Genomic DNA, 26,781 nt, shown 5'->3' on the forward strand with positions numbered 1-26,781 from the left:
AGGCAGGATGAACATGGAATATGATAGGTTTTTAAAAATTGTTTTCTAACATTTGCTCTAGTTTAGAACTGGCATCTGAAGTAAGAAGCATATTTTTATTACAATACATCCTTAGTTCAGTTTTAGTTTAAACATCTGCTTGATGATAATGAGAATTATTCTTTGCCTGAAACATTGAAAAGCTGATGTCATTTGAAGTGGATAGTTATCGGGATAAATGATATAACTGCTTTTGTCTGTGCTGTAAATATATTGTATATAAAGAACCTCTTTTATTATGCAAGGAAGAAAATTACTTTGACTTTTTTTCCTACATTGCATTGGTACTATTGCTTCTGAAAAATTTATCAACTATCATTGATATAGTTTCAGAATATGATTATTCAACATGAATCAGTGCACATACAATTTTTGAGATTAATCTAAACCTCTGGCTGAATATCCAATTTTGTCCAGTCAACCCGACTCTTCTAATTTTAAGTTTTCCTCTTCACTTGGAAATGAACTATAGAGCAGATACTGGCATTATAGGGATTTTTTGTACCATTCCCAATTTCTTTACAGTGTGACCAAATCAAATAACTCATAAAAAAGAAAAAAGAGATATGAAGTTTCAGATTGAAGTTAATAGGCTGCCCCAACATGGCAGAAATTGAATAAAAAGGGACACCTGAGAGAAATTTCCTGAAAGTTAGAACAATTTATCAATGGAACAGCTTGCCTCCAGAAGTTGTGAATGCTCCTATACTTGCAGTTTTTAAGAAGATGTTGGATAACCACCTTTCTGAAGTAGTGTAGGGTTTCATGCCTAGGCAGGGGGTTGGACTAGAAGACCTCCAAGGTCCCTTCCAACTCGTTATTGTTATTGCCTCAAAACCTATTTTACATTTGATGGCCAGATATATATAGCAAGATATTTATGAAATCTAACTTCCCTAAACGAAATACTGTATAGCATTTTAAAAGCCAAACACAAGATCTTAACAAGTGCTGTGAAACCCCATTAACCAAGCTTGCCTATGTGATTGAATTCATTTCTCACTTATTATGTTGCAAATTTTACAGGGATGCTAAATGAGCTTATATTTTGCTCCTAATATGTAAATGTTTAGAAAGGCTATACAATTTCTATGTGAATCTTCTAGCAGATTCAAAGCTTTTTAAAACTTGTGAAACCAAATTGTGAAACCAAAAATAAGGCATAACTGATTATAGAAATAGCCAGTTTGGATTTAATCATCATTTCAAGTTTAATACATATTAACTATTTTCTTTTAGATGATATGTATACTTGCCTCATAGATTATAATATTTTAGATATATACTTGCACTGATAACCAACATACTATTACAATAGCGTAAGTTACATTTTTAGTGTAGAGAGCTCTAGTATTTTATCTTCGAGAAGGGCAGCCTAGAAATTTGATAAATAAATAAATATGCAGAGCACTCAGTATTAAACAATATTTTTTAATTTTTAATTTTTAAATCATTCTAAACTATTCATAAATTAACTTGCTTGTAATAGCCATGGAATAAGGTTATTCTCCAAGGGAGAAAGGTGGTTAAGAAATGAATGGAAAGAAAGAAAGAAAGAAAGTAGAAATACTGTTTTTGAAAAGTATTTTGGAGTTTATTTTTAAAGATGAACTAATTATTAAGAAATATATATTTGACCAACTTTCTTATTTTTTGGAAAGTATCATCATCTCATATTGCTCATAAATAAATATGCTTATGTTTATTGGCAAAACCTGTCTTCCAAGTGTTGATTTTCAATTGACTTTCAACTGCTTTCACTCAAAAAGTTGGTATATATTCAGTGATTTATCTGTCTTAAAAATAGCTCATCAGCACATGATATGTTTTATGACATTTTATATTAAATCATAATTTTATAATTAATTTATTTAAAGTTTGCCACAAGAGCCTTGGGTTTGAGGTTCCTTGTTGCTGTATGATGCACTATTTTGCCCAGTTAACAATTATGGGAACAGGAGATTTGGTATTATGTAGATAGTTTTTGCTTGTATTCATATAACACAGTTAATCTAGTTTATTTATTTTCTGGTTTGTCCATTAGATAGAACTATAAATTAACCAAATATGCTAGGCATTCAAACAATAGCTGAAACACAAAATGTAATCACAATTAACATTAACCAAGCTTAATGTATTTATTTATGCATATATATCTGGTACATTTTTTCCTAATCCAGGATTGAATAGGCACAACTACTGAAATACAACAGTGACAGAATAGTTTACCATAGTAAACTATATAATTTCTAATAGGGCATACCAGAATAAAGATGCAGTTGGCTATTTTAAAATCCAGCCTATTTCTCTCAGAAGTGAGATTTCCAAATCATTCCATCATTCTGTAATCCAACTCATGATTTATCCAGTTTGCCTCACCATCTATATATCCAAAAGGCATTTAGTATAGAACCAGAGCTCACCCCCCCCCCAAAAAAGTAAAAAAATGCAACAATCACTTTCCTCATTTTACCAACCTAGAATTCTCACCCAGAAATTACTTATATACAGTACTCAGATGTTTTCCCCTCTGTCCTAGGCTAGGCTAGGCCAGGCCAGGCCAGGCTTTCCACCAAGCATGCATCTCAGGGAAATAAATACCAGTTTAAAAAATATTAACTACCTGATGTAGAAAGCCAAATTATACATTTTTTTATGTGAGGTGCTCTTTTATACACTCAATTTACCTTCAGCATAACTTCTAAATTGCCATTTAAGGAAATATATCTATGAAGATTCTCAATCTAGGTCATGATTGTCCTAAAAGGTGCTTTTCCAAAAGGCAATTGGAATTTCTTGGTTTATTCCTTAAAAACATTTCAGTTCTTACCCAAGAAGCTTCTTCATTTCCAAGTAAATGGTAGGGAATGGAAACATTTATATTTCTGGTCATTAGCTCTGAAGTTTTTCATTAGCTCTTTGAGGGTTCTTGAGGCCACTCAAAAGGATCTGTATCTTCAGTCACCTGAATCAGAGTGCAAATGGATGTGGCATCTTATTGGGATTCCAGTCTCATCCAAGAAGTGAAACATTTCCAAGGAATCAATCAAGAAGGCAACTGGACCAGGAATTTATATAGCCACCTATTATTGTATATATTTATTGATTTTTATTTTATTTATCCAATACATAATACACATTGAAGAGAATAGATATGTAATAATATAAAGAAAAGAATATAAGAAAAGATATAAAAGTATAGGTGAACATATTTGAAAGGAAGAAAAGATAAATGAGATAAGGAGAGACAATTGAAACCTAGACTGACTGACAATGCCTTACTTTATTCATCACTTGGTATCTTGCAGGGAGAGTGGTTACAATTTCTGAAGCCATGCAGTGCCCTGCTGCAAATGACCAAAACTTTACATTTTTCCAACACATGTGATCTGAGAAGCCAACTGATTCTTATCCAGATACTTATATAATAGTTGTTTCTGTCCTGGTTTCAGAGGTTGAGATTGCCTTCTCAGCTTTGGTTGTTATTTACTTATTTTCCACATAGCAGTAGATTCTCCATTGCACTGTGCCTGGGGAAATGCAATACTTATTGGGTGAATTGACCTTTTGATTACATCTTACACTATCCATTTTTACACTGAATCAAATGACTTCATACTGACATTTCCAAGGTGATAGCAATAAAGGTTATTCAATCTGTAGCTATGAAAGAGAGTTCTAAAATATAATTTAAATGAAATAGGTTCCCTGGAGTTCAAAGCACAATAGTAAAAATAAATGATATTATTTCTCTACAATTGGGACATGAAAAAGAGTATACGTATAATGAATGCAATAGGTACAAGAGAACATTATTCCATCAGGATATTTTCAATCTTAAGGTTAATTTTGGAATGTAACTCTTTGGTGATAGCATTCAAGAATATATTGTTTCCTCTATTCTCAGCATATTCCTCCCATGTGGTAATATACCAATGTTTTTGCTACATGATGTGTTTTAATCCAATGTTAATAGAAACAATCCTAACTCTGGCAATAAAATAGCTTTATTATTGCAAAATATTTAGTTTAGGTTATATATATTACCGCTATGACTAACTTTTGGTAGTTCAAAAATCAACATTTTGAGCAAATCCTGTTCTTTGGGGCAAGCTGAGATTCATAACGTCTAAATTACGTAGATAAAGCACATTTGAACAAAAATTTCACATAATTTATCCTTTTTCTTGATAGACATGAATTTGAATAAAGACTTGGTGCTTCTTTCTCACTTGAAATTTTTATTTTTTATTTTTCTCATTTCCACCCTTCATAAATTAATCAATAATCATTCAGATACACTCAAGGATTTCTCCCTTCATATGACCTGATACCACATATGCATGGCCTAGAATATACAGTATATCAAAGATCTGAATATCTCATCTGTAGAAAATTCCACTAGTGGAACCCATTGAAAAGGGTTCCACTAGTGGAAAATGCTATATTCTATATTTGGGTGACTTCAAGCTGTATTCTTAAGAACAATTAAAAAAATCAAAACTTGGCTGCAGCACTTAAATGACACTTTTTAAGGAGGTGCATGGTTATATTTTTAACAGCCAGCATGGTCTCTATACAGGTTGGCTTGATTAGGTTCTCAGGCAATAAAAATCCAAAATGACCTGTATCCCGCAATTCAAAGGCAAATGAATAGTGGATTCCAGTTTTATAGGCCCAATCCATTGAACTCCCAGAACTCATATCTGGAAAAAAAGAAAAACAATATGTTTGGTTTAGGAAACAATTTGCTAACACATCTACAATATTTGATGGGTGATCTCAGTTCCCTGAGATCTGCAAAGGTAAGATGGGAAGCCTATAAATGTTATAAATAAATAAATAAAGTAAAAGCCCTCACGTAGTGGGTTAACCACTGAAAAGAGCAGGGCTAATAGCTTCTTAATCAATTATGGTTTGTGCACAGTCAGCTGAATATTCAGTCTGGATTTAGCCTTTTCATCCACCTATCAAACTCTTCCCAAGGACCTGGAATAGGCAGATGTGGATGTTTGAGGGTAATAAATTATTTGTATTATTATTATGGTTCATTGCATAGTCAGCGGGATATTCAGACTGGATTTGACATTTTTATCTAATTATCGAGTCCATCTCAAAGACCTGAGATAGGCAAATATTGATGTTTGATGTTAGAGGTTACAGAATGTAAGCTGTTCTGAGTAAAAATGGACTTTTGCAATTGACTGATGATGAATTTGTCAATGCTGAAGGTATTCAAGTGGTGTCCTGTTGTTTTGGAATTGCACCCCAGGGGCTTATTACTATTGGTACTATATTTGCTTTCTTTTATCAGTCTATTTTCAGGTCTTTGTATATTATTATCTTCTTTCTCTTTTATTCTGCTGTCTCCAGGTACTGCCACGTTCACTATCCAGACATTTTTGTCTTTCTTATTGACAGTTGTTAAGTCTTGAAGTATTATGTGGCAGGTGTCTATTGATTTGAATTCCAAAGTCCCACAGCACTTTATTATTATTTTAATGTTAGAAAAATGCCACACCATTATCTTCACACACCCCAAAACAGCAGTATTTTATCTTGGGACAATTTTTAGGGCTTGAAGAATGAATTGTGGAAATGGAATGAGAAGCACTGATAGTGTCATATGTGGTTTTCTTATAAGCACTATTATCTTAAGGTTGTATTTAAGTTGCATTTTTAAAAGATGGAAATAATATTGGTATCTTCAACCCCAACAATATTTTGTTTAATTCCAACCCAATGTTGAATTGCTCCTTACATTCAGTTTTATAAGTGTATAATATTGTTCAAAACAGGTAGCTAGAGCAACACTCCAAAAAGGATTCTGTAGCCTTGGTTTAAGACTTGCTGAAGGCCAGATTTCAAATATTCATGTTTAGGGCAAGGGCAAAATAAGTATAACTTCATTCCATTTAAAATTTAATAATACAGTATAGCATTTGTACACATTTAGAAATCTGTAGTTCAGTAACAACTTTTGGATGTTTCTATAGATTGCCCTCAAGGCTTCATTAAATATTTTTGAATTCAGTACAGTATTTTGAAGGCCAGGTCAAAAAAAGAAAGAGAGATTTAAAAGAGAAGCATTTATGCACTAAATTGTGCAACCAAAGCCATGTCTGTTTCAACTGTAAGGTATATATATATATAGAATTATGTGAGCATTAGTTATATCTTTTGCATAAAACATGCTCAATTTGTGGATGACAGGGAGAAAAGATTTTACCCAAACATATTGAATATATGAGCTGCAATTCCCTATTAATTACTTGTTTATCTTCCCAGCATTAACCTGTACTCCTTGTTACACATTGATACAAAAAGCTAAAAGCATAACAACTCACAAGTTCAGAAATAATTTATAGTTGGTATTTATTAATTTTATGTGCTGCCCATCTCAAAAACAACTCTGAGAACCCTCAAAGATTGAAACTGGTACTACAGTATTATGTTCTTCTAAAATATAATTTTAGATTTTCAAACCTTTTCTCTATCACAGTACTGTATCATCAACAGAAGTTTTTTTTTAAATCCAATTTATCAAAGACACTCACACAAAGTTCTGGAAGCAGGACCATATCGATACCTTATTCCATAAACAGACTGCAAAGCATTTATTGCATTAACAGCTGCAGATTCCTGGAAGATGACAAAGAAAAAAGAAAAAATCACCCCCATCCATATTATTATATGCATAATGAATTATATAGGACAAAGATTATCCATTTTTAAAATTTTAACCTGTACAACCTATTCCATTTTGTGCCCTCTACCACTATCTTTGTTACCATACATGAATTATTTTCATGAATATCCTTACATAAAGTTATACCTTTCTTGTTATGTGCATATCATTCATTATAAAGATCTGTATATGAGAATATTATTACAGTACTTCAATACCAGCATAATAGAAATATTGGAGAGGCCATCTCAGATTCTACCACCATGTATAAAGAAGAAACTAAATCCAAATTAGATTGTCCTGTTTCTCTGTGTCATACATGTGGGAATATACACATTTATTTGTTTTGTCATGTTTATGTAGCGTAGATTGGAGGTGGAGCTCCTTCAAGAGCTATATGCAATGAAATTTCATTTTAATGTATGCCAATTAGTGTGCATTCAAAGTGACAATAATGTTATTCTAAGTCTAAGCTTTTCTATCCCCTCTTTTAGATTACCGTACATTAAAATGACCGCACTACACTGCCAATGACATTAAATTGGTTTGATTAAAGAGGAAGCTGGCTACTTGTTTTAAGGTTCCAAATCACTTTTAAATGTTATCTCCTAATCAGGATTAACAAGAGTATCACTCTGCCTATGAGACCAATGGGTTTAGGATGTTATCTCATGCAATAATTCATTTTCAGAATCAATCAACCAAGCCTGAAAAAGTATTGGAACTCTTTCTCTGTTTTCTTGTGCCAAACACTAGAACTGGCAATAGTATGAAAGCTAGTTTGGTCTGGTAGTTAAAGCACCAGACTAGAAACTGGGAGACTGTGAGTTCAAACCCCATCTTAATCATGAAAGTCACCTAAAGGTTGATGACCTTGGACCAATCGCTCTCAGCCTAGCTCAGGGGTAAGCAAAGTTGGCTCTTCTGTGACATGGACTTCAACTCCCAGAATTCCTGAGCCAAATATGCCAGCTCAGGAATTCTGGGGGTTGAAGTCCTCATGTCACAGAAGAGCCAACTTGGCCTAGCCCTGCCCTAGCCCCACCTCAAAGGATTGTTGATGAGGGAAAAGTAGTAGGAGGAAACAATATTAGATTTGTTTGCCACATTGATTTATTTGTAAAAATAATAAAGGTGGGATACAAACAAACATGATATTCCAAGATTCCAGGTTTATTGCAAACAAACAATGAAGTATTTATTAAAGAAATCCAGTGACTGCTATACAGTATATCAAATACAACCCTTATTTGTAGATATAAATGTTTGCATCTTTTTTCTCCTGTAAATGCAGTGCATTTTGGTTTGAAGCTCCTCTTTAGACAAGATTGCTACCTGTCCCTTGTTTATATTTTTCAGGCTGTTTATTTCAGAGTTGTCTAAACTAGCTTTTATACTTCAGTTTTGATTATGAGTATGTACATTATTTTACTAGAGTTTAATGAGTTTACAATGGACTATTCTTAAAAATGAGAAAAAATAATTGTTTAAAAGCAAAGGATTGCAGAGAAATATGTTACAGAATTCACTTTTTATAATTAATTAATTTATTTAAATAAATTTATGTAATTGCCCATCTCAAGGGAAGTTATTCTGGGCAGCATGTGAAATAGTTAAAATTATAAGCTATTAGGCAATACAAAATGGTAATTAGTATGTCATGATGCTCTAATTATGCAATATATGTTACTTAGAAGAATTAACATAAAAATACATATGCTGGCTTTTATATTTTAAAAATCACTGGAAATATGCAAAGACTTCAAGTGCAAAATGGTGATTTTACTTTGTAACTGATTGTACCATTAATTTAAACAGTGTTCTACTTAGTATTGATCTGAGGGGATTTGCTTCACTTTAAAAACTAAAAAATATTGCACCCTATGCTAAAATTAATTAGGAAGAACCAATATCATTAATGTTTTATAATATTTAATTTTATAAGCTTTGAACACTTATTTGAATATGAATTCTTGTCAAAAATATTCTTAATTCTGTTTATTTTTGATGGAATCTGTCTTTTTTAAGAATAGTAACTTTATGTGCATATTATATTCTATTTAATATTTATACATTGTTATGTGGAGGCTCATAGTTTTGAAATATGCTGACAAAAGCATATAAAATATAAATCTTAACATTTTCTTTTCGTGGTAATCAATTTATTTTGTATAACCTTTCCTCCAAACTCACTCAGTACGTAGCACTGTTACGCTGTAATTACTGTTATGAAGTAATTATTAAGATTGTTCTTTTGTTATTGTTTTTAGAAGCGGAATTATATTTCCTACATTTGAATCCTCCATTCCTACTAATGTTAAAAAATCTTTTCCTGCTGTTCATATGACAATGTGGCAGCAAACGAATGGATACAAGATATAATTGCATCAATACACATAATTAGGGTAAATATACACTTTGTTACAATATTCTGTTGGGTAAGCTTCATTAGATCAGTTGCTACACAAATAACCCGTTTGCATGGTTTGGAAACCTCAGGACTGTTTGTATACTGTATTCCATATTAAGAAAAATCAAATACTATACAATTTCTTAGTTAAATACGTGAAATCAGTGTACACACCAGTGCCTAATCATAACCCATTTGTTCAATCCCTAATTATTCCATTTGGCAAATACAGTCTCTTAACTCAAAAAGATTTCCCAGCCTGCCCAACTATATCTTAAAATGTAGTCCCTCATACCTGCTCTGAATTTTTTTCCAATTGATTTAGTTCATATACCCAAAGATCAATGAATGAAAAACTGCAGCAATAACCTGTAACTATAGCAACTATATATTGCTACCCTGTTTCTCATCTCTGCTTTTCCCTTCCTCTATTTCCTTTTTACTAAATCATCAACTCAGGGCAAAGATGTAGGTTATTAAACTTTATACAGTACAATATGCTGATGTAGCTGTATAAACAATTAGGGGGGCTAAAATGTAGATATAATGGGGAGTGAAATAGCACATTATTTATTTTGGTTTTTTAACCAACCGTGACTATGCTGAAAGAAAACACTTTGTTCTCAAGAAGAGATATATTCTAGGCTTCTAAATGGAGATTTGTCTGCAGTTCCACATCTGTGGGATGAGAAGTGCACTAAAAATTACTGACCTGAATGCAAAATTCAGATTTAATTTGGACATATTCCTTTAGTGGGCAGGGCCGCCGATAGACGGGTATTACTGGGACTGCTGTCCCGGGCCCCGGGCAAATTGGAAAATTGGGGGGGCCCGGGCCCCAGCGTCTGCCAAAAACTCCCCAACCCCGAAGAGAGCCTGAATAATGGGGGGGGGGCGGCGCTTCTGCTGCTGAGCCCAGTCTTCTCCCGGTGGCTTTCGACTCCTCCCGCCGAGGAGCTGCAAGGCTGGCCTCGGCTCCCCTTCCCTAAACCCCCGCCAGCCCCCTCCTTCCCTTCCCGCCCTGCCCTCCTTCCCTTCCCGCCCTGCCCTCCTTCCCCGAGGCGTCCCTTGCCCATCATCCCCTGCCGGCCAATGGGGCAGCGGGACTGCTAGATGGGCAGCTCTTCCGGCGAGGGTGGACCTCCGCCCGCGCAGAAAGCATCCTCCCTCACACCCAGCGCCGGCCATGGGGGCTTCCACCGCCGCCTTCCGCAAGGCCCCCAGAGGAGCCGCGTGGGTCTTCTCCTGGTGAGTCACCGCTCCCACTGACTCCCCTACCGCGGCGGCTCTTTCGTTTGAGAGCTCCGCGCTGCGTCCCAGCCTTTTCTATATCCCTCGCCGGACCACTCAGGAGCAAGAGAGGGACAGAGAGAAAGAAAGAGGGACAGAGAAAGAAAGAGAGGGACAGAGAGAAAGAGGGACAGAGAAAGAAAGAGGGACAGAGAGAAAGAGGGACAGAGAGAAAGAAAGAAAGAGAGGGACAGAGAGAAAAAGAGGGACAGAGAGAAAGAGGGACAGAGAGAAAGAAAGAGAGGGACAGAGAGAAAGAAAGAGGGACAGAGTGAAAGAAAGAGGGACAGAGAGAAAGAAAGAGGGACAGAGAGAAAGAAAGAGAGGGACAGAGAGAAAGAAAGAGGGACAGAGAAAGAAAGAGAGGGACAGAGAGAAAGAGGGACAGAGAGAAAGAAAGAGAGGGACAGAGAGAAAGAAAGGGACAGAGTGAAAGAAAGAGGGACAGAGAGAAAGAAAGAGGGACAGAGAGAAAGAAAGAAGAGAGAGAGAAAGAAAGAGAGAGGGGGAGAGAAAGGGAAAGATAGAGAGGGAGAGAGAAAGGAAGAAGAGAGATAGAAAGGGAGAGAGAGAGAGAAAGCAGGAGACAGAGAGGGAGAGAGAAAGAGGGAGAGATACAAAGAGAGTGAGTGAAAGAGAGAAGAGAGAGAAAGAAAGAGAAAGAAAGAAAGAGAGGACAGAGAAAGAGAGAGAGAGAATTAGAAAGACAGAAGGACAGAGAGAAAGGGAGAGAGAGAGAAAGAGGAAGAATAAATATTAAATATTGTATTTGTTCCCATTTTGTTTTTTACTTTAAATAAGGTATGTGCAGTGTGCATAGAGATTTGTTCACACGTTTTTTTAATAGTCCGGCCCTCCAACAGTCTGAGGGACAGTGAACTGGCCCCCTGTGTAAAAAGTTTGGGGACCCCTGATCTACACTGTTCAAAAAAATAAAGGAAACACTTAAACAACACAATATAACTCCAAGTAAATCAAACTTCTGTGAAATCAAACTGTCCACTTAGGAAGCAACACTGATTGACAACTTGGAGTTTATATTGTGTTGTTTAAGTGTTCCCTTCACTTTTTTTTGAGCAGTGTACTTTGAAATTAACTTGGATACCACGGGCTCGTTCAGACCTGCGTTCACCGATGGGCGTAAAAACTAGATCGAAAAGGATATTGAGATGTGAAGCAATATGAAATTGTATTTGGTTTTTTTTTAACAGCTCCTATTTTAATACCACTGATAACTACACAACCCCCTGGATAATTAGAATAGAATAACAGTGGGAAGGCACCTTGGAGGTCTTCTAGTCCAACCCCCTGCTTAGACAGGAATCCTACACTACTTCAGACAGATGGTTTTTTTAAAAAAAGTAGTTATTATGTAAACATTAAAAAAATAAGATAGTACATAATCTATCATTTTACAATATACTTATTTGTTTGTTTAAATTTTGTATTTGCATTTTATAAGACAAGCAACAAAACAACACAACATAACAAACACCACCCCCGTCCCTTTTGAACTGTTATCCTCACAGTTCCTTCTTTATATAGTTAAGTAGTTTTAAAATGGCACGGGGGGGGGGCCCAGACACTTAGGCTGTATGGGGCCCCAAAATTCCTGATGGCTGCCCTGTTAGTGGGTATATGCATTATATTGCTGATTGATGAGCTGAGCTGAAAAGAGCTCAGCAGTTGTTCTGAGTCCCAGGTCTTTGTAAAGGTGAGTTGAGAGCTATGTAGCTTTGGGCTTCATATTGTGATACTGATATTGTATAGCAAAAACAAAAACTTTTTATTTTGAGGAAGCAGCTTTTTGTTCTGTATTTAACAAAGAAAATAACTCTTTAGTGTTGCAGGGCCTCAGAAATACCTTTGCTGCTGATTACTTGTCAGACACTTTATCTCAGATGATACTGTATACAGTATACAAATTGGCAACAAGCTCTAATACAATCCTTTTTTTAAAAATTGCAATATGCAGAATGACTTCACATATTCGGCTAAGCAATGGTTTATTTTAACCATAGTTTACTGAATTGGCTTACAGTCACAATGACTGCATTGATATGGCACAATAAAGCTGAAACCAAACATGCTACATCATTAGGTAATACACTGTGTGAAATAGATCAGGGTAACTTTATATTATACGACTCTAGCAATTGAATGAAAACTTCCAGATAACTAAAAATTGAAACAAACTAAAGAATATGCCTGCACTAGATAACACGTATAGTGAGAGTTGTATGTCCCTTTCTCCAGTTGCAAGACCTAAATAATTTAATACATTAATTCAGAGAATGACTGGCAGCACAATTTTGTGTTGTAAGCTGGATAGAAGCCTGTTTGTCTTCAACTCACAAATTATTAAACGTTTCTCTCCTTGCTAGATGATAATGTCCATGGAAAAGCTTTCGTCTCCTGGCCAACATCGACATAAGATAAATCTGAGGAACTTGTGAAATTGGTCCCAAAGGTAGCAATAGGAAGAAAATGTCTTTATGATCTTGTTTTGCTGTATACAGGTCACTGCATGTTGTCTATAAGTTGAAATTGTATTTTGTTGAGTTGCCTATATAAATGCATTGTCAGTTAGGGATTTTTTATTTGTGCAAATGTTCTCAATATTTGATTGTAACTTATTCTCTATTATCGTGTGGTTTCTGTCTGCCTTTCGGCTTAGAGTAACAAGCTCTTGTGATATTTTTTTTTAATGTTTGAGCTTTCCTTTCCTGCTTCGGGCTATATATGCATAATAAGGTACTGTTTAGCTCCTGAAGAGTAGTACATTTTAAAAATGTTGGAATATAAGGATTTCATTGGTTCACACATTGTTCTAACGAAACCCATCTCTGGAAAGGGAATTTTCTGTTGATTTTGCATAAAACAGTTTACATACTAAGAACCAGATTATCTCAGGGACCGCCTCTGCCGCACGAATCCCAGCGACCAGTTAAGTCCCACAGAGTGGGCCTTCTGCAGGTCCCGTCAACTAAACAATGTCGTTTGGCGGGACCCAGGGGAAGAGCCTTCTCTGTGGCGGCCCCAGCCCTTTGGAACCAACTCCCCCCAGAGATTAGAATTGCCCCCACCCTCCTCGCCTTTCGTAAGCTTCTTAAAACCCATCTCTGCCATCAGGCATGGGGGAACTGAGATATTCTTTCCTCCTAGGCCTTTACAATTTACGCATGGTATGTTTGTATGTATGTTTGGTTTTATAATAAGGGGTTTTTTTAGTTGTTTTAGTATTGGATTGTTACATGCTGTTTTTTATCACTGTTGTTAGCCGCCCCGAGTCTACGGAGAGGGGCGGCATACAAATCCAATAAATAAATATATAAATAAATAAATAAAATAAGGTGGTCTTGTATCAAGCCATGAAATTTATTTATTATTTGGATTTGTATGCCGCCCCTCTCCGAAGACTCGGGGCGGCTCACAACAAGTGAAAAACAATCCAATACAATCCAATTAATTAAAATATTATAAGTTTAAGAAAAATCCCCAATACTAACATACACACATACAGGCATACCATATATAACTTCAACGTGCCCAGGGGGAGATATTTAGTTTCCCCATGCCTGACGGCAAAGGTGGGTTTTGAGGAGTTTACGGAAGGCAGGAAGAGTAGGGGCAGTTCTGATCTCCGGGGGGAGTTGGTTCCAGAGGGCCGGTGCCGCCACAGAGAAGGCTCTCCCCCTGGGGCCCACCAACCGGCATTGTTTAGTTGACGGGACCCGGAGGAGGCCCACTCTGTGGGACCGAATCGGTCGCTGGGATTCGTGCGGCAGAAGGCGGTCTCGGAGATATTCTGGTCCAGTGCCATGAAGGGCTTTAAAGGTCATAACCAACACTTTGAATTGTGACCGGAAACTGATCGGCAGCCAATGCAGACTGCGGAGTGATGGTGAAACATGGGCATACCTGGGTAAGCCCATGACTGCTCTCGCAGCTGCATTCTGCACGATCTGAAGTTTCCGAACACTTTTCAAAGGTAGCCCCATGTAGAGAGCATTACAGTAGTCGAACCTCGAGGTGATGAGGGCATGAGTGACTGTGAGTAATGAGTCCCGGTCCAGATAGGGCCGCAACTGGTGCACCAGGCGAACCTGGGCAAACGCCCCCCTCGCCACAGCCGAAAGGTGGTTCTCTAATGTCAGCTGTGGATCGAGGAGGACGCCCAAGTTGCGGACCCTCTCTGAGGGGGTCAATGATTCCCCCCCCAGGGTAATGGACGGACAGATGGGATTGTCCTTGGGAGGCAAAACCCACAGCCACTCCGTCTTATCCGGGTTGAGCTTGAGTCTGTTGACACCCATCCAGGCCCCAACAGCCTCCAGGCACCGGCACATCACTTCCACCGCTTCGTTGACTGGGCATGGGGTGGAGATGTAAAGCTGGGTATCATCGGCATATTGATGATACCTCACCCCATGTCCTTGGATGATCTCACCCAGCGGTTTCATGTAGATGTTAAATAGCAAGGGGGAGAGGACCGACCCCTGGGGTACTCCACAAGGGAGAGACCTCGGAGTCGACCTCTGACCCCCCACTAACACCGACTGCGACCGGCCAGAGAGGTAGGAGGAGAACCACTGAAGCACAGTGCCTCCCACCCCCAACCCCTCCAACCGGTGCAGAAGGATACCATGGTCGATGGTATCGAAAGCCGCTGAGAGATCGAGGAGCACCAGGACAGAGGATAAACCCCTGTCCCGGGCCCGCCAGAGATCATCCATCAACGCGACCAAAGCGGTTTCCGTGCTGTAACCGGGCCTGAAGCCCGACTGCTGGGGACCTAGATAATCGGCTTCTTCCAAGGACCGCTGGAGCTGGAGTGCCACCACCTTCTCGACAACCTTCCCCATAAAGGGAAGGTTGGAGACTGGACGATAGTTGTTAAGTACTGCTGGGTCCAGGGAAGGCTTCTTGAGGAGGGGGCGCACAAGCGCTTCTTTATAGAGTGATGGAAAAACTCCCCTCCCCAAGGAAGCGTTGGTAATCTCCTGGGCCCAGCTCCGTGTCACCTCCCTGCTGGCCGAGACCAACCAGGAGGGACACGGATCCAGTAAACAGGTGGCGGAACTCACAGCTCCAATGGCCTTGTCCACTTCATCAGGTGTCACCAGATCAAACTCTTCCCAGACAGGTGGACAAGTACGTGCCCCAGTCACCTCGACTGACTCGTTGTCAGTCGACTCTGTTTTACAATTGGAGTCGAGGTCGGCCCGGATCTGAGCGACTTTATCAGCGAAAAACGTGTTAAACTCCTCGGCACTACTCTGCAAGGGCTCCCCAACTCCCCCCTGGTTAAGGAGGGAGCGGGTCACCCTAAACAGAGCGGCCGGGCGGGATTCCGCTGATGCAATCAAGGCGGCATGGTACGCGCATCTTGCCGCCTTGAGCGCCACTTTGTAAGTCTTAATAAAAGCTCTTACAAGTGTTCGATCAGATTCAGACCTACTCTTCCTCCATCGCTTCTCTAGACGTCTCTTTTGGCGTTTCAACTCCCGGAGCTCCTCGTTGAACCATGGAGCTCTACGGGGTCTAGCGCCACGGAGAGGTCGCAAAGGCGCAATCCGGTCGAGAGCCTCCGCAGCAGCCGTATTCCAGGCCTCCGCAAGAGACTCCGCCGAACTGTGGATGAGTGCCTCTGGAATAACCCCAAGCGCCGTCTGGAAACCCTCTGGATCCATTAGGCGTCTGGGGCGGAACATCTTCATTGGTTCCGCCTCCCTGCGGGGAAGGATTGGAGTCAGGAAGTCAAGCCGTAGTAGAAAATGGTCTGACCATGACAAAGGCACTGCTTCTAAGCCCCTTAGTCTCAGAAATGTCTTGAAATGGGAATACGAATGGTGTCCAGTTTCACAATTGAAAAGGAGGTCAAAGGATCATAGCGGCCATGAGTAAATTATAATAGTGTATGGTTTTTTCCCATCAGGAAAGAGTCAGAATTATGGATGCTTGTGTATTTCTGTGAATTACTGTGTATGTGTGTATTTTTTAATAATATGAACGAAATAATATAAACCTGGAAGATTCACTTTCTTTCTGCAGGATATCTCTTTACATGTTCTAGACTGATTCAGTTGCTTCTGTGTGGAAAATCTTTTATACAGCCCAATGGACATCTGTATGGTAGGCATAATATGGACCATAATATATTAACCTTTACACAGACAAAGATTTCTCATTCTCCTTCACTTTTTTTCCGTCACTGTAATCCTACAGTGACTGAATTTACATATCAAGTTAAGCCAGGTATAGGCAAAGTTGGCTCTTCTATGACTTATGGACTTCAACTCCCAGAATTCCTGAGCCAGTCATGCTAGCTCAGGAATTCTGGGGGTTGAAGTCCACATGTCATAGAAGAGACAACTTTCCCTACTCCTGAGTTAAGCCGTTCTGATTAAGTGTAAGGCACAATAGGCTATACCCGTGATGGCAAATCTATGGAACGTATGCAGAAAGTGACACAGAGCCATCTCTCCGGGCATGTGAGATATCACCTGTTTCTCTTCTGAGTGCCAGCTGGTCTTCACACCCTAGAGCAGTGTTTCCCAACCTTGGCAACTTGAAGATATTTGGACTTCAACTCCCAGAATTCCCCAGCCAGTGAATGCTGGCTGGGGAATTCTGGGAGTTGAAGTCCAGATATCTTCAAGTTGCCAAGGTTGGGAAACACTGCCCTAGAGCACTGTAAACAAGAAGATCATCTTCCCAGTGTGTGCATGCGCATCAGGTGGCTACTCTTCCAGCTTTCTGCACATGCACATGCTCCCATTTTGGCACTCAGCACCGAAAAGATTCGCCAACACTGGGCTATACTATACAATAAGCTGGAGCTAAAATCAGTATTTACAAACCATGATACAGTAATTGGATTATAGTGTCTCCTATTACAACCAAACATATTGACATAAAGCAATGTGTGAATTAACCATTATATGTCAATGCCATTGTTAAAATATATTCACTTGTCCCATCTCCCTGAAATATGATTTGATTTTTCAAAATGACTATCCCTTAAATCTTTATGGAATATATTTGTTGGAAAAATTAGTAACTAATACAGTCATTTGAGAAACCTAATTTTCAATATTTTTGGCTCAGCTAAAAAGTAGCTGTGTTTTTCCTCACCTCCATATCAACTCTGTCCCCTTATTTTGGATAGGATAACATAAATTTGGATTCTTATGAGATTTCTCATTATTCACTTGCAAAAAAAGGAATGGGACTCAGAAGCACATTCTCTTCACTAAAACAAAAAGAATAGCATCCATGCAAACATGCAGAAGACCTCACCTACAAAAAGATATTGACAAAATTGAACGGGTCCAAAGACGGGCTACAAGAATGGTGGAAGGTCTTAAGCATAAAACTTATCAGGAAAGACTTCATGAACTCAATCTGTATAGTCTGGAGGACAGAAGGAAAAGGGGGGACATGATCAAAACATTTAAATATGTTAAAGGGTTAAATAAGATCTAGGAGGGAAGTGTTTTTAATAGGAAAGTGAACACAAGAACAAGGGGACACAATCTGAAGTTAGTTGGGGGAAAGATCAGAAGCAACATGAGAAAATATTATTTTACTGAAAGAGTAGTAGATCCTTGGAACAAACTTTCAGCAGACGTGGTAGATAAATCCACAGTAACTGAATTTAAACATGCCTGGAATAAACATATATCCATCCTAAGATAAAATACAGAAAATAGTATAAGGGCAGACTAGATGGACCATGAGGTCTTTTTCTGCCGTCAGACTTCTAAGTTTCTATGAATTCTTTAATTCTATACTTACCACACAACTAAAATTTGGAATAGCTGCATATTTGTAAGAGTATGGATACAATAGCATTTGGGCATACGCATGAAAGGACAAATAGGCCTTCATCTGAGTCTGGTGCTTACGAAGAAAATGAGCAACAGCCTTCACTTCTGGTTCAGATTCAGGGAATGGACCACAGTATGTATCATCACAAGGATGAAGAGAAGCACCTTCATCTATAAGTTAGAAGGAAAGAAATGATGATTCCCCACAAAGTTAAACCTAACAAAAACATGCTCACAGTACACACATATAATACCAAACACAGGTTCTGTCTTTTGAGCATATTAAGGAATTAAAATAATCCATCTTGGACCAATGACAATGAATATAATCCCAATGGTACAGAGAATGTTTTGTTTTGATAATAATGATGACAGGATGAGGCAAAAAAACCAATTTCACAGGAAGAGAGAAGATTTTAATCTTTTCTTGTCTGAAATTTAAAAGACTTTTAAAGATGAATTAGTTGTGCTAGAGCACAACACATTCATTTTTCTGATTTTGTTACCAAAATGTAGTGGAAAGTTACATTCCTTTTATTTAGTTTATTGCCTATTCCATTGATACAATTCATCAGGAACCAGAAAAAGATACTCCAAGGTTATATAAATTGTCTGCCATTGTTCTTCCGTGTTTCTCCAAAAAGAAGACCTTTTTCTTTTGACTCTTGAAAAAAATGAACCCTCCTTTTTGGAGGGTTCTAATTATTGACAGCTCCACCCCAGCAGGAGCCCACTGCTGGCCCACTTCTTCTGCCACTTGATCTATCCAGAGCTCTGTTATCGGCTGCAGATGCCTTCCGGCAGGCATCTGAAGACAAAATGGAAGCCAGGGTGATGCATGTGAGTGGCAGCAAGCAGCCGCAAAAAAAGGAAAGACAGGTGTCGGGGTGTGCATGGCTTGGTAAGTAGGGCAGCTCCATCCTCCCATTCCCACCCTATCTTATTTTTTACTTGTGCGCCTCACCTCACTCACTGTACTCAAGGGTAGGCGGGGTCTTAATTAGGGTTAATCTTGTGGGTGGGGCTTAATTTGATCACATGTGCTCAAAAACGTGATAGGGTTTCTTTTCAAGATGGGTCATCTTTTTGGAGAAACACGGTAATTGGACAAGTTGGGCTGACAGAGTTCAGGTATTAAATCTGATTTACATATAATTTTTTGAGCAGAAGAATAGTAATCTGTATGAGTCACAGGTTATTTTTCCAGCAGGCCAAGACATAATTTAAGCTGACTTGGATATTGTTTAAAACTTTGATTACAGCTTTAGCACTCGTGTCAATTAAGAGTAGAAGTGGATAGAACTTTTATTTGAGCCAACATGATTTTTTATATATAAATGATTTGGTGATGAGAAAAATAAAAAAAATAATTTTTTTGTCTTAAAATTTAAAAAAAGCAAAGCAAGAAAAAACCCACATTAGGATTTTGAGTCCTTTATTTCTCCAGAAATAGATTCTCATTTCTGTTTCTGTGTTGTGCTAAAATGTCACTATCTCACACTCTTATTTGCCTGTGCAAGCTTGGGACTTAATTCAGTCTGTGTTCTGAAATTATTTATTGTTAATTTGGAACTCCCCATCTGTTTTTCTAGATCCATCGTCTTCCACATGACGTGGTTTGTTGAACTCTTTCTTGGAGCTTATGGATAGGTCTGCTGAGAAAATACTCAAGACTGAATGATTTTGAATGATGTTCAAAATCATATTTCTCTAGTGTTTTCATTACTATATTTTACAAGTTAGCAAAAGTCCATCTGGTTTTTAAGATTTAACCATTATGCTCCCTGAAAATTAGAATTATTTTTAACTATTTCTATTTTTAGCATTTAATATTCTTATTATTCTTATATTTACTTTTTGAGCTGTTTCGAAGTCTCAATAATTAGGTAGATTATGAATAAATATTTGTAAACAGGCCAAAGTTTGGATGTTTATTTCTATTGGGAAACTAGGATGCTCATATAATACTCTGATCAAAAATCGAAGTTCCAATGCCAGAACTAAGAGATAAAAAGGGATTTTATAGTCAAAAGTAAAAAGAGATTTGAACTTGAAATAATTTCTACAATATCATCCGAGTACCAGTTATGTATTTATTGTATATTTACCTGTATTATAGACACATTGTTAATTTAATTGGCTAATGAGAAAACAAATTCATATTATTTCTAGACTTACCACACCATTTTACTTTCCAGTTACGATTAGCATCTACTCCATGGCAGAGGAACTTTGAATTCTTTGATCTTGTTTTCCTCCAAAATCGATCCTAGGCATAGATTTTTAAATATGAAAATACAACATATACACAGATAAAACACTGCGATATGCTTGTAATAAGTCTTTTCCACAGAGAGTGAAGTTAAATATTTAAACCTTTTTCCCCCAAACACACTTGTTTAATATTAATATTCTTAGCATTTTTCATTAATACCCTAATGTTGAAATATTTCTTACCTGGGTCCAGCTAAAATGATATCCATCCACATTAAAAAGAGGCATGATAAAGAAATACAGTTGATTTAGCATTCTTCTCATGGCTGAGTCATTTTGATATGTCTGAAGAGCCTGGTACATAAAAATAATATGTGTAATTCAGAAATGTTGTAAAGTGTGTTTTTTTCAGAGATCACAGCCCACTTTTAACTTAATAAAATAATTGTCAATAAAAGCTTAGACAACAATCAATTGATTACTCCTATTTACCAAAGCATTATTTGTCCTTATGGTTTTAAACATATCCAGTCACTTTCCCTTGCTAAAGGCCAGGTTAGGACTTCATAACTCTTCTAAATAACAGCAGAGTAGGGACTAGGGATGAAATGCTACCAGTTTGGCCCTATTCAGCCATACCAGTAGTGGTGGCTGCAAGTGGGCAGAGGATAAAAAAGCATGCTTGACAGGGGCACACATGAACGAAACGAGCACTTCCGAACCAGCAGAGGGAAGGTAAGTAGATTTCACTACTGGTAGGGATTTCTGGATCTCGGCGAATCTTGTTCCCAAACACAGATGCTGTTACTGAGAAGGTGCTCCTCCAAGGTCCTGAGAGGTAACATTTATTTGAAGGAACCCAGAAGACACCAATCTTGGCCTTTCACTTTAAAAAAAAATCTTCTAACTTTTCTAAAAACGTGTATCAGTTTTTATCATAAAATTACTATTAAGAAAAAGGAATATTGGTTGGCAACTGTAGGGGAGAAATTGGCAGAGCTGGAGGGAGGACGCCAAAATGATGGTTCATTTAAGTCTTGCACCTGGCTCTGCCAGTCCCTCTCTCCCCTAAAGCAGCTTGGTCAATGAGAAAAGAAAGAAACTGACAGTTTCATCAATGAGAAAATTGTTGACTTGTCTAGGGGGTATCTAAAAGCCTCAAAACTAAACAGAAGTAAGAAGCAGCCTGGATTTAGACAGGCCAAGTTGGACAATTTACTGTATAGTCCATGAGTCCATGACAATGAATTGAGCATCCTTGACAATGAATTGAGCATCCAAGAAGACAGCTGGAGAAATTGCTACCTGTAATTTTTGCAGTCAGAACTGTTGCTCTGAGCATTTTACAAGGCAGGAGCAGAATCGGAGCTTTGGAAATCTCATACATACATTTAAGGAGACTGTGCGGTCTCTTGCATACAAATTGAATAAGCCTTTCTAGAAGACACAAGGAGATTCATCCTCCACTTCAATAACTTGCTATCATTTAACATTATTTACATCTACATGAGACATGTAAATAATGTTAAGTATCCTACTTAGTGTTTTTATAATGCAAGCAATGAAATGTTTAGATGTTTCTTTCTTTCTTTATTTATTTATTACTTAGATTTGTATGCCGCCCCTCTCCGAAGACTCGGGGCGGCTCACAACACGTGGAAACAAATCATAAATAATCTGACAATTTAAAATATTTAAAGATTTAAGAAAGACCCCATATACTAACAGACATACACACAAACATACCATATATAAATTAAACATGCCCAGGGGGAGATGTTTCAGTTCCCCCATGCCTGACGGCAAAGGTGGGTTTTAAGGAGTTTACGGAAGGCAGGAAGAGTAGGGGCAGTTCTAATCTCCGGGGGGAGTTGGTTCCAGAGGGCTGGTGCCGCCACAGAGAAGGCTCTTCCCCTGGGGCCCGCCAACCGACATTGTTTCATTGACGGGACCCGGAGAAGGCCCACTCTGTGGGACCTAATCGGTCGCTGGGATTCGTGCGGCAGGAGGCGGTCTCGGAGATATTCTGGTCCAATGCCATGAAGGGCTTTAAAGGTCATAACCAACACTTTGAATTGTGACCGGAAACTGATCGGCAGCCAATGCAGACTGCGGAGTGATGGTGAAACATGGGCATACCTAGGTAAGCCCATGACTGCTCTCGCAGCTGCATTCTGCACGATCTGAAGTTTCCGAACACTTTTCAGAGGTAGCCCCATGTAGAGAGCATTACAGTAGTCGAACCTCGAGGTGATGAGGGCATGAGTGACTGTGAGCAATGAGTCCCGGTCCAGATAGGGCCGCAACTGGTGCACCAGGCGAACCTGGGCAAACGCCCCCCTCGCCACAGCTGAGAGATGGTTTTCTAATGTGAGCTGTGGATCGAGGAGGACACCCAAGTTGCGGACCCTCTCTGAGGGGGGCAATAATTCCCCCCCCAGGGTGATGGACGGACAGATGGGATTGTCCTTGGGAGGCAGAACCCACAGCCACTCCGTCTTATCCGGGTTGAGTTTGAGTCTGTTGACACCCATCCAGGCCCCAACAGCCTCCAGGCACCGGCACATCACTTCCACTGCTTTGTTGACTGGGCATGGGGTGGAGATGTAAAGCTGGGTATCATCGGCATATTGATGATACCTCACCCCATGTCCTTGGGGTGCCTAAGGATGGAAGGAGATAGTACTCCCCTCCCAACACACACATCTGGTTGGAAATACAGCAGCAGGTGTGTTTAAAGTAAATGGTACTGATGGTGTAACATTTAGGAACCTCTGAAAAAGTGTAATGATATTTGGAAATGACCTGGAGAGACAGACTGCAGACTGGAAAACTGGCATATAAAAGATATTTTAGTCTTCACAAGAAAGGAGGAAATTTCAGAAGGGACTTTCTGTTGAATAAAAGGAGAGGTGGTGAGAAATATTTTCAGTCTTGCCCTATAATATTAACATAAGGATATAATAAAGAGAGTAGCCCTGGTTGTATTTCTTGCTTAGACAATCTAACAGGGATCCAGTTTTTTTGAACTCTTAAAACCCCCCCGCTATATATATGTATTTTTACGCTGCCTTTTCTAAAAATCCCAAATAGCTGAGAATAAAACATGTTATATTCAAACATGTTCAAACAAAATAAAGTACAGTGGTACCTCTACTTACGAACTTAATTTGTTCCGTGACCAGGTTCTTAAGTAGAAAAGTTTGTAAGAAGCAAATTTTCCCATAGGAATCAATGTAAAATAATGCATGCGATTGGGGAAACCACAGGGAGGGTGGAGGCCCTGTCCTCCCAGGAGATTCCTAGAGAGGCCCCACAGAGGCTTCTCCCCACCTTTTCCAGTTACAGTTTCGGAGGCTCGGGTTTGTAAGTGAAAAATAGTTCTTGAGAAGAGGCAAAAAAATCTTGAACACCCGGTTCTTATCTAGAAAAGTTCATAAGTGGAGGCATTCTTAGGCAGAAGTACCACTGTATGTCAATTCAGAACTAAAATAAAACTACTTCCAGCATGCTTCTAATCACACTCTTTACCCTGAAACTTGTTGAGAAACCGTAAGCTTCACTGCTTTATAAAATTGTAACTGTGAAGGGAGAGATGTCTTATTCCAAAATGAGATAAACAAGGCCTGTTTCTAGCTCCCTTCCCCTTCACTTCTTATGCAGAAGGGATTCTCAATCTTCCCATTTACCCAGCACAGATTGGACAAACAGCATCTGCCTCAGACCGCCCCGAATGGAATGAGGATCTAAACCAGTGATGGCAAAACTTTTTTTCCTCAGGTGCTGAAAGCGTGCGCACTATCATGCTTGTGTGCATGATTACACACATAAATCAATGTCCCCCTTGTACCCCACCCCCTTCACATGTGCACTTGACCCCCCCCTTTGCTGCCACACCCCACAATTCAATATTTGCACATGAGCCTCTGCTCCCTCATTTCCTGACTTCCGGTGGGCCTTGTAGGCCCATTTTTCACCCTCCCCAGCCTCCAGAGGCTTTCTTGGAGCCTGGGGAGGGCAAAGAATGCCCTCCCCTGCCCTCCCAGAGGCCAAAAACACCCTCCCATAGCCTCCATGTGAGCCAAAAATCAGCTGGCCATTGTAGACATGCATGCTAGGCCAATGACTAGGGTGCCGGCAGATGTGGCGCCGGGTGCCACCTGTGGCATGCATACCATAGGTTCGCCATCATGGATCTAAGCCATAAAGAATCATTGCTAAAGAATAATAACCAGCGCTTTGACTTGGATCTGGAAGCTTTTGGCAACCAATGGACTTCAGCAAACTAGGTATTCCTCTGCTGTATTTCTGTTCATATGAGTTTTATTTCTCTATTTATTTATCATATTTAAATGGATGTCCATCTTACAAAAAGTGACTGGCCAGCATTAGCAAGCATATTTCAAAAGATTAAATCAGTGATAGTATGAGGGTCATCCAGTAAGTAATGCACCACATTTTTTTTCCTCCAACATTTATTGAACACAATGGAACTTGCACACAAAAAAGAATGATGTTTCTTTTACACTCCCTATTTTTCCACATAATCTCTGTCCCGTTCTATGGCCTTCCTCCAGAGAGACACAAGGGCCACTCCTTGTTCTGGTCACGAAGCCATGTGTAATGGCCTCACCCTCTGCACTTCTGTCCACTGCAGGTTCTCCATAAACTGTACACAAATGTTTGTGAATGTTCCCAACAGTTTCTTTCTCCGCAGTGAGAAGTTCAATGACGACATGCCGCTTGTAACCAGTGATGGGCTATCAAAATTTTTATTACCACACTGTGGGCATGGCTTATGCATTTTGTTTCAACATCTTTCAGTGCAAATAGGGTGCTCTGGGGTGGAGCTCCAAATTTTGCTACCGGAACTGCTTTCCTGACCGTTCCTGTAGGAGCCCATCACTGCTTGTAACATACATCACTTACAGACGCCATTTCAAAACACTGCTGCAGCTAAACTATCTGAACAAACACAAAATTTACAAACACGCCTGACAATTCAAATAATGTATATCTAAAGTTTCGCATTCGTACCATTACTATAGGCTGAGAAAAAAAATAGTGCATTACTTTCTGGGTGACCCTTGTACATTCTGAACTTTCCATAATTTTATAGTTATAGTATAATATCATAGTTTCTGCAGTTTCAGAAACTAACACTGCAGCATTCTTCAGTGAAAAGCAGGAATGAACTATTTTTAAGAAGGAAGAATTTTCAGTTTTATTATTTTAGTTTGCTAAAAGAACAGTGCTTGCCTTGAAGCCAACAAATCACTTATCTTGATAGAAGATAATGTAGTTTAATGTACTTATTAGTTACAGTATCTGGGTTCATTATTTCAGACATCCAATTAGTATCTTGCACAAACTCCAGATTTCATTTAAGTAAGCTATTGCTCAAAGACACTGCAAGCAGCTGTAGTTATATAGATAAACATGACTAGCATGCCTCCTTGTGGTGATGATAATATTGCATTACACCCTGATTTTGAAGAATATGCATAATAAATTAACATACTACAAGCATATAATACAGGGGTGGGCAATTAATTTTGCCATGGGGCCGCATGAGAAATTGGGATGGTTTTAGGGGGCCAGATTACTATAATTAACTCAGTTCTACCCAATACTATATATTATTGGGTAGAACTGAGTTAATTATATTATAATTATAAATTATAATTAGATATTATATTATAATTATATTATAATTATAAATTAATTGCCCAGCCCTTCCTTCCTTCCTTCCTTCCTTCCTTCCTTCCTTCCTTCCTTCCTTCCTTCCTTCCTTGTTCCCTCCATTTTCCTTCCTTCTTTCCTTCTCCAGATGGAGAGAAGCTTCTGTCTCTCTGATTTTCTCTGCCTTTTATTTCTGCTTTGGGGCAGTTCTTTACTTCTCTTTTAAAATATCCAGGTGCCTCTCTTCAACTGACCTACATTGTCAGTTGAGAAAACATAGTGGAGGCTTTGCCTGAAAGTAACTTTGGATTCCTTTTCTTCCTTCTCCTTCCTTTTTTTCCTCTGAGAGGTGGGGTGGAGGGTTTGCTTTAAATTTCTTGGAAAGGCCAATGAAACCAATGAACAATTAAAAAATGAGCATTTATTGGACTTTTGCAAAAGGACATGGAAAGAGAATTTCTCCTTCCTTCCTTCCTCCAGTTCTCCTTCCTTCCTTCCTTCCTTCCTTCCTTCCTTCCTTCCTTCTTTCCTTCCTTCCTTCTTTCCTCCGTGGGCTGGTCACCGACAGCGGGTGGGCCGCATCTGGCCCCCGGGCCGCACTGCTCAGGTCTGCTATAATATGTCTA

At 38.9% G+C, this 26,781-nt stretch overlaps 1 protein-coding gene and 1 long non-coding RNA gene across 3 annotated transcripts in view; one reads left to right on the forward strand and one right to left on the reverse strand.

Moving 5' to 3' along the window:
- Positions 1–2,148: 2,148 nt before the first annotated feature.
- Positions 2,149–26,781, reverse strand: part of CPA6 (carboxypeptidase A6) — a 35,656-nt gene continuing 11,023 nt past the window's right edge. The window contains exons 7-12 of one of the 2 annotated variants that reach the window (XM_070747888.1): positions 20,717–20,827; positions 20,438–20,528; positions 18,228–18,430; positions 6,597–6,681; positions 4,665–4,745; positions 2,149–3,569 (exon numbers count right to left, since the gene is read on the reverse strand). In XM_070747888.1, the coding sequence (XP_070603989.1) occupies positions 3,526–3,569; positions 4,665–4,745; positions 6,597–6,681; positions 18,228–18,430; positions 20,438–20,528; positions 20,717–20,827 (615 nt within the window). In that variant the 3' untranslated portion in view covers positions 2,149–3,525. Of the gene's footprint in view, positions 3,570–4,030; positions 4,746–6,596; positions 6,682–18,227; positions 18,431–20,437; positions 20,529–20,716; positions 20,828–26,781 lie in introns of those variants that run through there. The other variant, XM_070747887.1, reaches the window with a different exon arrangement.
- LOC139165025 (uncharacterized) lies at positions 7,222–12,897 on the forward strand. Its single transcript, XR_011558726.1, has 3 exons — positions 7,222–7,307; positions 8,998–9,132; positions 12,812–12,897. It is a non-coding gene; the product is annotated as an uncharacterized lncRNA (long non-coding RNA).

Source organism: Erythrolamprus reginae, chromosome 3 (assembly GCF_031021105.1).
Source record: "Erythrolamprus reginae isolate rEryReg1 chromosome 3, rEryReg1.hap1, whole genome shotgun sequence".
Classification (NCBI taxonomy): Eukaryota; Metazoa; Chordata; class Lepidosauria; order Squamata; family Dipsadidae; genus Erythrolamprus; species Erythrolamprus reginae.